Genomic DNA, 13,159 nt, shown 5'->3' with positions numbered 1-13,159 from the left:
AATAAATTTTTAATAGAATTTAAGCAGAATTTTTAAACATTTTTTAAATAGAATTTCAAAAAGATATTTATTTTTAAATAAATGCTGTTCCTTTAAATTCCATTATTGAAATAAAATATATTTTATATCTATCCAAATAGAAAACAGTTTTAATATGTTTTAGTATTAATATTTCTCACCGCATTTTTAAATAAAACAATTGAAAAATATGCAGGCTTGGTAAGAGATGTCTTAAGAAAACATTTAAAAAAAATCTTACCAAACCCAAACTTTCATATACTATAGTTCAAAAGCAAAAACTAATATTCTGATTATAAAACCCCAAAATTCTGATTGCTTAAAAAAGATGTCTTTATATGTTTAATTCTTATGTTTACAGAAACTCTAAAAACTCAATATAGTACCTGAGCCAGATTTATCTGCATCACTTCTTCTTTCTCCTTGATACTGCGGCTGCCCTGCAAACTGCGCTGGAGCTGCTGACGAAGTTTAGCAATCTAAAAATAACATGTTTAACATTAGCAACAGAAGAAAGAAACAAATGGTGTCACAAAACCTAAGCTCAAGCCATACAGCCCAACACCAGATGACTACTGTATACTACAATTAACTATATATAATAGCTGCATCTAACCTCACAGCTCTCACTAAATAACATCAATGTTTATGCTGCAGCTTGGGATTCCCAAACTGACTTTTCAAGTGCACAAGAGCCAATAATGGCAAGTCAAGACACAATGTGTGGGTATGTTTAATGATCATTATGGGAAAAGAGGCCAATTATACGCCTAAAGCATGTCTATAAACACATTACCACCCATCGCTTCAAACACTTTCAATGAGTAAAAACTGCCTATGTGTATATTCACGCATACCTCTATGAGATGGTCAGCGCTGCCCCACGATGCCGAGCGTTTGTGTACGTTAACCTCTCCTCCGTCCTCAGTCCAAAAGCCAGGCGTCTGCAATAAATACGGTAAAAACATGGTTTATAGCTTGTTATGTCCTATACAGTATGTATTCTTGAAGTCATGTGACCTAGATATGTGAATTTTTCGTAAAACAACAACAGGATATTTGTGGTTGGCAAACAGCAAGTGTGTCGCTTTGACCGAAACCACAACACAGCGATGAACAAACAAGCGGAGCTACAGGCAGCCACAGAAGATGGACAATGAGCACCACAAATAAGTGCATCTTTTTCCACAAACTCTTTTTTCGAATGAATCTGCACGTGTCGTGTTGCAACTTGAACTTCCAGGTTGTCTTGAATGTCTTCGGTTTTGTGGTATGTTAGTTGATCAACTTCTAAGAAAGTTCATGTGAAGGGTGGAGGAATATTGATAAATGTTTCAACTGTTTTAGTAAATGTAATAAGAGCCATCACTAAACAGCTTTCACTTTATGAAATAACAATAAAAAAAAAACGAAGAAAGCAAGTCATACTGGTTTGTAACAGCACGAACTTTGTGGAAAAATAAGTACAGCGCACCTTTGTAAACTTTTGAAAAGAGTAAACTAAAATATATTTTAGTAAACTAAAATATACTGAGATATATTGAAATATCATGTATTTAATATATATGCATGTATATGTACGTGTAAAAATTGTACGTATATGTGTGAGTATATAATAAATTAATAAATAATTAAATTACATTTAAAAATTAAATATAATTAAATATATATTTTTTAAATCAACATACATTTACTTGAGAAGAAAAATGTCAAAAGAAGTCTCCAATAAATTAAAAATAGTTTAAAAAATTTTGATTAAATTAAATTAAATAATAACATAAAACAAAACACAAAAATAAAAATAATTAAATTAAATAAAATTAAATTATTAAATTAAACTATTCAATTAAATTATTCAACACAAAAATAAAATAAAATAAACTGAAATAAAATGGTCTTGTTTTCCAGTGCAAATGCCTAAAGATTGTTAAATCAAGATACATTTACTTGGAAAGAAAAGTGACATAAGAAGTCTCTAAAAATAAAAAAAAATAATAAAAAAAAAATAATAATAATAATAATTAAATTAAATGAATAAGTAATAAAATAAACAAATAAACAAATAATAAAATAAAATAAAATAATATAAAATAGAATTTAAAAAAAAAAAAATTAAATTAAATGTTTAAAGATTCTTAAATCAAGATCTTATCTCTAACAATTTAATAATTAAAGTAAATTAAATAAATTACTAAAATAAAGTTAATAAAATAAAAGTAATTTAAATAAAATGTCTTGTTTTCATAAATGCCAAAAGATTCTTAAATTAAGAAACATTTACTTGAGAAGAAAAATAAAATAGGAAGTCTCTAATAAAACAATAAATAATTAAGTAAATGAATTAAATCAAATTAAATTAAATAATTAAATTAAATTAAAACAAAACAAAACAAAAAATAAATTAATTTAATTTAATTTAATGTAAAATTGTCTTGTTTTCCAGTATAAATGCCTAAAAAAAAAAAAAAAAAATCAAGATACATTTACTTGATAAGAAAAAAAAAAAAAGGAAGTATTTCATAAATCAATAAATAAGTTATTTTATTTTATTTTATTTTGTCTTGTTTTCCAGTGTAAATGCCTAAAAATGTAAGAAATCAAGATACATTTACTTGGGAAGAAAAATGGCATAAGAAGTCTCAAATAAACTAAAATTGGTCTTGTTTTCCAGTGCAAATGTCTAAAGGTTCTTAAATCAAGACACATTTACTTCAGAAGAAAAATGACATAAGAAGTCTTGTTTTATGAGAAAATAATCAGAATGAAGTTTATGATTAAAACATGAACAAATATCTGCCAATGGGCTCAGAAAAATCTACTTATTTTGAAGGGGAAACAAGTTTTCTTACCTCATTGACATAACTCATAATTTTGTTCAATTTTTCAGAAAACAAGACTTACTCTATCTTCAACTTGCTTCTCAAGTAAATATATCTTGATTTAAGAAAGTTTCGATATTTGTATTGGAAAACAAAAAAAAAATACTGAGGAAGATATTCATGTTTTGCAGTGTATGCAATATTTAATTTTAATGTCTTTATGAATTTAAGACCTTTTAGTCCTTAATTTGTAGAAGGGTGAAATAATACCTTTTCAAAGACCAGCAGAAACCCTGTATCATTATTATTATATTATCTGAAAGTAGTTTTTGGATGAACTATCCCTTTAAGAAAGTAAACAGGGTCAATTCTGATTTCATGTGGACTAAGAAAACAGTCCAGCAGAAGTTTTTAAACACCAATCATTAATTCGCCAAACGCTTTAAACAATGGCAAAAGCTGCTACTGTCGACAAAGAGCCTCGGCGTGGCTCTGCGGCGTGAAGAGAGATGTTGAGAGAAACGGGCTGATTTTGACATTCTCGGCCGCTCTGGGAGCGCGAGGCCTCCGCGAGCCGGATCAGACATTAGCATATGTATGGATCTCACTGCAGGCAGCTCAGCGCAGGCACACAAAGAGCTGTCGGAGAGCGCCAGGTGGTGCAGAGACACACAGCCATGTGCTCTCAAACCTTAGGTGGCGTGTGCACGCACCTACACACAAACACACACACACAGCGACAGGTGCAAACTGCTGCACCTCCAGAAAGAATTCACTCCACACAACGCCACAGAGAACTTTCTATAACGGCAGACTGCCACGAAACATCGGGCCTTTGTGACGGCTTTGTTTCAGGGGAGGCGAGGGGTCTCGTGGAGCTAAACCACTGAGCGGTCAAAGACTTCATGATACTAATGAATAAAGGAAACAAAACCCTGTAAGAATAAACCTCATTACACACAGATGACCATTTCGACCAGTCAGAAAAAAAGCACAGCTAACGAGCAAAACCGGCTTTCAGCATGCTCCAGCTGGATCCATCTGGACGCTTCAAGTCAAAAACTGACATTTCTGGTCTTAATGGTGCACAACGTTTTATATATAACAAAAAGACATTTATTTAGTGGTGCACTTTATTTTAAATATGTGACACTGGACCACAAAACCAGTAGCACGGGTATATTGGTAGCAATAGCCAACAATACATTGTATTGGTCAAAATGATAGATTTTTCTTTTATGCCAAAAAAAATCATTACTATGTTCCATGAAGATATTTTGTACATTTTCTACCGTAAATATATCAAAACTTAATTTTTGATTAGTAATATGCATTGCTAAGAACTTCATTTGGACAACTTTAAAGGTGATTTTCTCAATATTTTGATTTTTTTTTTCCACCCTCAGATTCCAGATTTTCTAATAGTTGTATCGTGGCTAAATATTGTCCTATCCTAACAAACTATGCGTCAATGGAAAGCTTATTGATTCAACTTTTATATAAAAACTTTAGATATAAATCTCAATTTAAAAGAAATGACCCTTATGACTGGTTTTGTGGTCCTGAGTCACATATTATTGTTGAATCATTATTGTGAATCATTTATTGGTGCATGTTTATTTAGATACTACAAAAAGATGTTTTTGGTCTTATTGTGAATGATTTATTGGTGCACATTATTTTTGATAATTACTGAAAAAATCTTTAACCAAAAATTTAATCATTTGCACTGCCTCTACAGCAAATTGCATGACTTTTTAAAAACATTTTTTCACTTTTCCATTCAGTTTATGGTCAAATATTAAATGTATTGAAAATGACAAATTTTATTTATGTATTTATTTATTTCATTATTATTCTATTTGCAATGCAAATATCTCAAAAACACTAAATAAAAAAATGTAAATGACATGTATAAACAAACGCATCTCTTTCCACTCTGCTAACATCCACTGTGAATCAATAAATCAATCCCTGATTAATAAAACTGACATGCTGTCTTATTTAATACCCTGTTTAACTTGGAAACACATCAGATTATGGATCTGAAACTGGCTGTAAACACCATTTCATGCTGATTCATATACAGTTGAAGTCAAAAATTTACATACACCCTGCAAAATCTGCAACATGTTAATTATTTTACCAAAATAAGAGGGATCATACAAAATGCATGTTATTTTTTTTACTTAGTACTTACCTTAATAAGATATTTCACATAAAAGATACTTACATATAGTCCATAAGAGAAAATGATAGTAATGACCCCGTTCAAAAGTTTACATAAACTTGATTCCTAATACTGTGTTGTTACCTGTTACCACAGCTGTTTTTTTGTTTGTTTTGTTTAGTGATAGTTGTTCATGAGTCCTTTGTTTGTCCTGAATAGTTAAACTGCCTGCTGTTCTTCAGAAAAATCTTTCAGGTCCCACAAGTTCTGTGGTTTTTCAGCATTTTTGTGCATTTGAACCCTTTCCAACAATGACTGTATGATTTTGAGATGCATCTTTTTACACTGAGAGACTTATATGCGACTATTACAGAAGGTTCAAACACTCACTGATGCTCCAGATGGAAACGATGCATTAAGAGCCGGGGGGTGAAAACTTTTTGAGTTTGAAGATCAGGGTAAATTTTACTTATTTTGTCTTCTGGGAAACATGTAAGTATATTCAGTAGTTTCTGAAGGGCAGAGAAAAAAAAAAAGATATTTAGGCAAAATAAGAAAAATGCCTTTTTTCATTTTTGTTCAAAAGTTTACACCACCGGCTTTTAATGCTTTGTGCTTCCTTCTGAAGCATCAGTGAGTGTTTGAACCTTCTGTAATAGTTGCATATGAGTCCCTCAGTTGTCCTCAGTGTAAAAAGATGGATCTCAAAATCATACAGTCATTATAGGAAAGGGTTCAAATACACAAAAATGCTCAACAACCACAGAATTTGTGGGACCTGATGGATTTTTCAAGACAAACAAGGGACAACTATCACTAAACAAAAAAAGGTAACAACACAGTATTCAGAATCAAGCGTATGTAAACATGGACAGGGTTTTTATAAATTCAACTATTATTTTCTCTTGTAGACTATATGTAAACTTTTATGTGCAATATTTTATTCAGGTCAGTATTAAATTAAAAATAACATGCATTTTGTATGATCCCTTTATTTTGATAAAATAATTAACATTTGGCAGATTTTGCAAGGTGTGTGCAAACTTTTGACTTCAATTGTGTGTGTGAATTCTTTATTGAATATAATTGAAACAGCAAACTAAATGCAATTTTTAAAAAAAAATTAACCACTAAATGGCCCAAGAAATGGATGTTTTAAGTGATTAAACAAAAGTAATTAAACTCAAAATGAGTGATTGGTAGCTTTGTGAGAATTACTAGTATTGCATTAGTATTAGTAAGTCACTGGGCAACAATGATGAAAAGAGTAAGTTGAAGTTAATTCTGAGAACATTTTTTTTAATCTAATGCAGTGACAATTATTCATTTGAAGTGTGATGTTTCTGGTTGATTCATCAGTGCAAAAAATTTCCAAATAATGCACAATTTTCTTTGTAATCTTTCATTAAAAATGGAATAATTTGCACTGTCTCTGCAATGACTTTACTTTTCCATTCACGTCACTGGCCTCTTATTTTTTTTTTTTTTAACTTGGCTCTATTTTGTTATGTAACACCTACTTTTTCAAACAAATCAGTTCTGGACAGCATTTCATGCTGATTTGAAGATGTAAATGTATCAATATCTATATCATTGCATCATGCAAAACATTTAATAAAATGGGGATTTTGAATGCTAAAATAATAGAAATTCATTTTAAAGTTACTATTTGGTGTTTGTGAAACAAACAGTATAAGTATCAGTATTAGTACCGTAAGTCACTGGACAAAACATATCAATAGTTTGCAGATGCAACTTGTTTGATATTTTGTTGTCTAATACACTGGCATTCAGACACTGTAATTGTCTTATTATTTTAGGGGTTACTATATGTGAACTGTGAAGCAAACTGTATGTGACATTGACTCACCTGTGTGGCTTTATCACTCATACAGGACGCCTGGGGTTGGTACGGCTCTCGCGGCCACTGTCCAATTAGGTACTGCTCGGGCAGCTTGTCCAATGAGGGCGGCTGTCGACTGGCTGATCGAGTTTGTGAGAAAAGAAGAGGCGTTTTTGTTATGTATGCAGTGGACAGTATTATAAGACATTACTGCAGTGCAGTGACGGAGAGGAAGTCGGTGGGTGTCACTGGAAACTGACAAGCTTTTGCCGGCATTATCATAACGGTACTGAAACAGAACAAGAACAGATTGTATTTATGATGGAACGGATGTAACAGAAACTTGATATTTACATTTTCTGAAGAAAATCTGAAAAGTGTTTGACCATGCAAAACACACTTGCTTACAGGGCTAAGTCAAGTCTCTATGATAGTCTGATCTCTAGATGTGGCTTAGATTCCCCTGTCAGTGTAAATTTATTTTATTTTATTTTATATATTGTATTTTCTGGTCTTATTGAGTATTTTTATTGGTGCACATTATTTTGGTTATTAAAAAACACATTTATTTATTGGTGCATGTTTATTTAGATACTATAAAAAGATGCTTTTGGTCTTACTGTAAATTATTTATTGGTTCACGTTATTTTAGATATTATGAAAAATTGTTAAATCAATAATAATTGTAATAATTTGCATCACCTCTACAGTGAATTACATTATTTATTTATTTATTTAAACTTTTCCATTCTGTTTACTATCAAATATTAAATGTCCAAAAAAAATGCTGCTATAAACGTACTTACAGGGCTAAATTGATAGTTTGATCTCTAGATGTTGCTTAGATCCCTCTGTCAGTATTAATTTAATTATTAATTTAATTTAATTTAATTTATTAATTTAATTTAATTTAATTTAATTTAATTTAATTTAATTTAATTAATTTAATTTTTGATCATTTTATGGTCCATCGCCCAAAAATCCATCCAACTGCTTATAAAATGAATAAAAACACCAATAATAAAATTTATAATAATAATGCTATTATTACATATATTATTATAATATATTATATATTATATTATATGATATAATAATATATAATATATATTATTATAATATATAAAATAATATAATATCATATACTGTGCATATAAGAAACATTATGAACAAAATCATATATACAATATATCATAAATATGATAAACTATAATATCATATAATAATAAACTATTCACAACCACAATGCAGAATACACTCAAACTTTATGATGTATTTTAATAATAATAATAAATAATAATAAATAAATAAAATATAATAAATAAAATAACAGTAATAACAATGACAAAATAATAGCTTTATTAAATATTATTAAAAACTAACGTATAATTATTAATGTACTTTACAATTGAATAATAAATAAAATAACAATTATAACAATGACAACAGTTTTATTACATTTTTAATAGGGCTGTCAAACTATTAATCGTGAGTAATCGCATACAAAATAAAAGTTTGCCTAATATATGTGTGTGTGATGTGTGAAATTCTTATGTATATATAAATACAAACACATTCATGTATTCATATATTTAAGAAATATTTACAAATATATGTATTTATTATAATTTTTATATATAATTATATAATTATTATTATATTATTATTATTATTAATATTAATATATAAAAACTAACTTTAACAATCAATAGAACAAAAATTGTTATGCATATTAAATATTATATAATATATATAATGCAACAATATATGTATGCATTTATACATACATACATACATACATACATACATATACATATACATATATATATATATATATATATATATACACACACACACAAACAAACACACTCACACTTTTATATATTATAGTATACTATAGAAGAACTGAAATCAACTAATTGACTACAAATGAACGTTCTCACATTAGATTTATGCTCTGAGGACAGTCAGGAGGAAATGAAACAAAGTGAAACTGCTCACAGTGAAACCCACATGCATGTACACACATGCACCAACAGCTGAAATTCAAAACAACTCGCTTGCATGCAGCCCACAGAGCGATTCATGCGAGTGTTTGCTCTCTGCTCCAGCTCTGCAAACACAAATGTCAAAGCCTATGCAAAAAAGCCAACAAAATGGCACTGTCGGTTTACCCCCTGCTCATTGTTTTACACCATTGTACCGAAAGAAAGCAACTTTGCAAGTGACACTCATTATCAGACGTGTCGCAGCACGGCAGCTTACAGTTCAGCAGGCCTCGAACACTGAAGCGCTCTGAATGATAAGCATCAACTCTGAAACATTTTCAGCCCAGTACACACACCTTTTCTCAATGCACTTGTTGGGGGACGGCTACACTACATTCACTTGCAGATTGCAGCGAGGCAGCTGCAAGGTCTTTGTGTGAAGGAGAAGCGTTTCAAATGCAAATCTACACAAGCATCAGGCACTCCATGAGGACGGGAGATAGAGAGCTGTCTGACTTAATAGGTACAGCCTGCCTGGCCACAACGGTTTAAACAATAGTAGTTTACTCATATACGAACGGGACGTAAAAATGTGAATGACTGTCAAAACGCTGTTTTTGAAATTCTTTACTGAACTTGCACAATAAAACACTTGTGAACAATTGGTAACACAATAAAACTCAAGTAGATAAGACAATGGAATAGTAGCTTACTAACTACTGAGTAGTGTGCAATAATACTGTATAGTGTCTACTTAGTACGCACTGTAAAACACAACACCATTATTTGGGCAACATTGTTGTCAGTGAGTGGTGTGAAGTTATAGTGCGTTCAAGTTGTAAAGATTGTTTTTATGAGTTAAACGCACATAAATGACAACAAAAAGCCATAATTATGAGAATCTTTAAGCTCTGACTTTCCAAGTTGGGGGCATTTAAGTAAGAAAATATGTGACCCTGGACCACTAAACCAGTCTTAAGTAGCACGGGTATATTTGTAGCAATACATTGTATGGGTCAAAAATGTAGCTTTTTCTTTTATGCCAAAAATTATTAGGATATTAAGTAAAGATCATGTTCCATTAAGATATTTTGTAAACTTCCTACATAAATATATCAAAACTTAATTTTTGATTAGTAATATGCATTGCTAAGAACTTTATATGGACAACTTTAAAAGCGATTTTCTCAATATTTAGATTTTTTTTTTTTTGCACCCTCAGATTCCAGATTTTCAAATCGTTGTGTCTCAACCAAATATTGTCCTATCCTAACAAACCATACATCAATGGAAAACGTATTTATTCAGCTTTTGAAAAATCGACATTTATGACTGGTTTTGTAGTCCAGGGTCACACAGGTCAGACACAATACATGCAGCATCTGTATTGATGGTAAATCTGATGATTTTTTGTTGCATTCACAATAAAAGTAGCAAAACTGCATGTATGAAATACATAAATACTATACAGTTATGACAGATATAACATAATATAACAATTCAATTTACAGCAACTTATTGATGCAGATTCTTTATTTATAATTCTGCAGAAGTAGAGTTAAAATCCTGCTTAATTTTTTGTAAAAAAAAAAAAAAAAGTACATTGTCATCTTGCTCCAACCAAAGTGACTGATGTCGTAATTACAACTTCTGAACTCGTAAATACAAACTTTCCCGAAGGACTTGAACGCACCTTGAAACAAAAAATATTCCGTTTTGTAATATATTAAAATGATAAAAAAATATATGAGGGTTTGGCGGACTGATCAAAGAAGATATCTAGAAACAGATCAGCTGTAAAGGTCACGACTGAAGTCATTTTCAGTTCACACTTGAAACGGAAGGTCAAGTTGAGAGCACTGCATTTTGGGAAACAGCATTCCCCTATATTCTGACTAACTTCTCAGGTTATTACGGAATTCCATGCATACAGAAAATACTGTGTACAGTATATATATTGCATACCGCAAAAGAGTAGTACGGTGTGACTACAGTGAAGACATGCATGTCATCTAAGGAAATGTTAAGTCAGATGGTCATTACTGAAAAACAAACCATTATTGCTAAATAAAATATAGATTTTTTTTGTGATGTTCATCTGATTGCATAATATCTTATTACACAGCTACCTGTCAAATAAATAAATGAACATGGAATATTGATGATACAAAATAAAACTGCACAGCTGATTTGATCAGCAAAATTGTCAGTTATACAGGTTAGTGACAACTGCAAAAAAAAAAAAAAAAAAAAAAAAAAAAAAAAAAAATGAAAATATAAGACACTTTACAAAATGGTTCATAAAGTGGTTTGTGGTTCATATACTATAAACATGTTCCAAATTACCCAGAATTTATGGTTGGATGACTTAAAATGAGAAAGAAAAAGTAAGAAAGAAAGAGAAAGATTCTTACATAAATGTAACAACTCAACTATTTTAACAGAAACATACTGTACATTATCACACGCACACACACACACACAAAGTTGCAGTCTGATGACCACAGAAATGTGGCAATGGGCTGGATCTGGGTTTCACAATGTCTAATCTTGGTTCGGATCTGGGTCTAAGTGGGTCTAGTATTGGTTTGAGTCCTAACTCAAACTTTGACAACCCACTTACTTTCATTTTTTTCCTAATAATTTCTTATTTTCTTTGTTAAGGATCTGATAATTCGGTGTTAAATGACACCAGGCAACATTTTACTTACATAAAGGCTATAACAACAGTGTTGTTTTATTCAGTGTTTTAAACACAAATGCACATAACAGATGCTATTCAAATCATAAAATGTTGATACAACCTGAGGAAAAAGAGTGCATTCAACAATTAAGACTTAGAAGCAGATAAATCAAGCTCACAAGTTGCGCATGTGTGTAAAAATGAGTTATATACATATACAAAGGGTTTAAGAACAAACAAACTTGGTAACACTTTACAATGAAGTTCATTGTTCAACTACAATAGTTACTTACGCATGATTAAAATCACAAGTTGTGTTTGTTAACATTAGTTAATGCACTGTTAACTAACATGAACAAATAATGAATACATGCATTTTTATGCATTAACATTAACAAAGATTGATAGTGCAATAAATGTATTGCCCATTGTTAGTTCATGTTAGTTAATACATTAACTAATGTTAACAAATGACACCTTATTGTAAAGTGTTACCACAAACTTAATAACTGAAGTAAAAAAAGGTTTAAATTACAAATACATTGTGTATTTACAATAGGTTTTTGTTACTGTTTTCGTAAATTAATAAAGCATACCTCGTCCTGCTGTTATAAAGTGACTCTCTGACGGGATTCTGCTGGGCTTAGTGATTTGCTTCATATTTGCAGCATGTGATGATGATGATGATGATGGACTTCTGCTGTGTCTTGAGGAGAATGAGGTTGTTCTCATGTGATCACTCCATCTCAGAGGGACACTGGCAGAGACAGGCTGAAGTTTGGAGATACTGTTGCACTTGATGCGTAAAAGCGCACGAAACACAATAATAAACTCCAGAACGAGAACTGAAAACGTGTTCATGCGAAAAGCCGAGCTATTATTACACTTCGCTTCCTCTTAACCTATCTTGCGCGTACGAGCCTGGCGTTCCCTGTAAAACTCTGAATCAAAGTGACTGGACGCAAAGTTCAGACGCAGGTCCAAACTCTCCAGTGTTCCTGCGCTGACAGATGTGTTGCAGTAAAAGCGGTGGGCGGGCGGACGGCGTGTGCGTGTTGATTCTGATTGGAGCAGAGACTAGCGCTGCTCGTTCCTTATTGGCTTAGGCGTTCCGACTTACAGCGAAGAGCCAATGAGATCACTGCATTAACTGAAGGGGTGGAGTTTAGTTTTGCATGGAAAACAGGCACGCTGCCTTGGAGCTGTGGAATGTTTTTATGTTGTCTCATATTCTGAACAGAGAAAGTGTAGGAGTTACGCTATGAAAATCATTTCTTGATATCTTAAAGAAACCTGAAACCTTAAAAAAATCTGTCATTCTTCGTGCCGTTCCAAAACAGTACAATCTCTTTCCATTGAACGCAAAAGCTCAAAAGTGGCCGAAACATTAAGAAAGTAGTTTATCCACCCTATTTTTGATGTAAGAGTGGGCGTGGCCATTTGTACATTTTATGGGTCTGGTTTCCTGTCCCATCCACGTCCAGCTATTTTTAGCTGTACAAACAGCTGGTTTTGCTGCTTGATATTGCAAATTGGTGTCTTACCATATTATTAAGTTGGCTTGAGAAAGCCAACTTACTGATCTACTATTTAAGAATATTATTCTTCTTCTTCTTCTGAGCCAAATTTCGGTATCTA

At 31.4% G+C, this 13,159-nt stretch overlaps 1 protein-coding gene across 1 annotated transcript in view; it reads right to left on the bottom strand.

Annotated features, from left to right (window-relative positions):
• Nucleotides 1-12,535, bottom strand: part of LOC127178803 (glucocorticoid-induced transcript 1 protein) — a 16,943-nt gene extending 4,408 nt beyond the window's left edge. Inside the window, exons 1-4 of the mRNA XM_051131931.1 lie at nt 12,118-12,535; nt 6,878-6,999; nt 876-962; nt 405-497 (exon numbers count right to left, since the gene is read on the bottom strand). Of these exons, the coding sequence (XP_050987888.1) occupies nt 405-497; nt 876-962; nt 6,878-6,999; nt 12,118-12,382 (567 nt within the window). The 5' untranslated portion in view covers nt 12,383-12,535. The remainder of the gene's footprint in view (nt 1-404; nt 498-875; nt 963-6,877; nt 7,000-12,117) is intronic.
• Between the last annotated feature and the right edge of the window lie 624 nt (nt 12,536-13,159).

The sequence above is a fragment of the Labeo rohita genome, chromosome 16, assembly GCF_022985175.1.
Source record: "Labeo rohita strain BAU-BD-2019 chromosome 16, IGBB_LRoh.1.0, whole genome shotgun sequence".
NCBI classification, from domain to species: domain Eukaryota; kingdom Metazoa; phylum Chordata; class Actinopteri; order Cypriniformes; family Cyprinidae; genus Labeo; species Labeo rohita.
The sequence above is the reverse complement of the archived record's forward strand: the minus strand, read 5'-3'. Positions and strand labels throughout refer to the sequence as shown.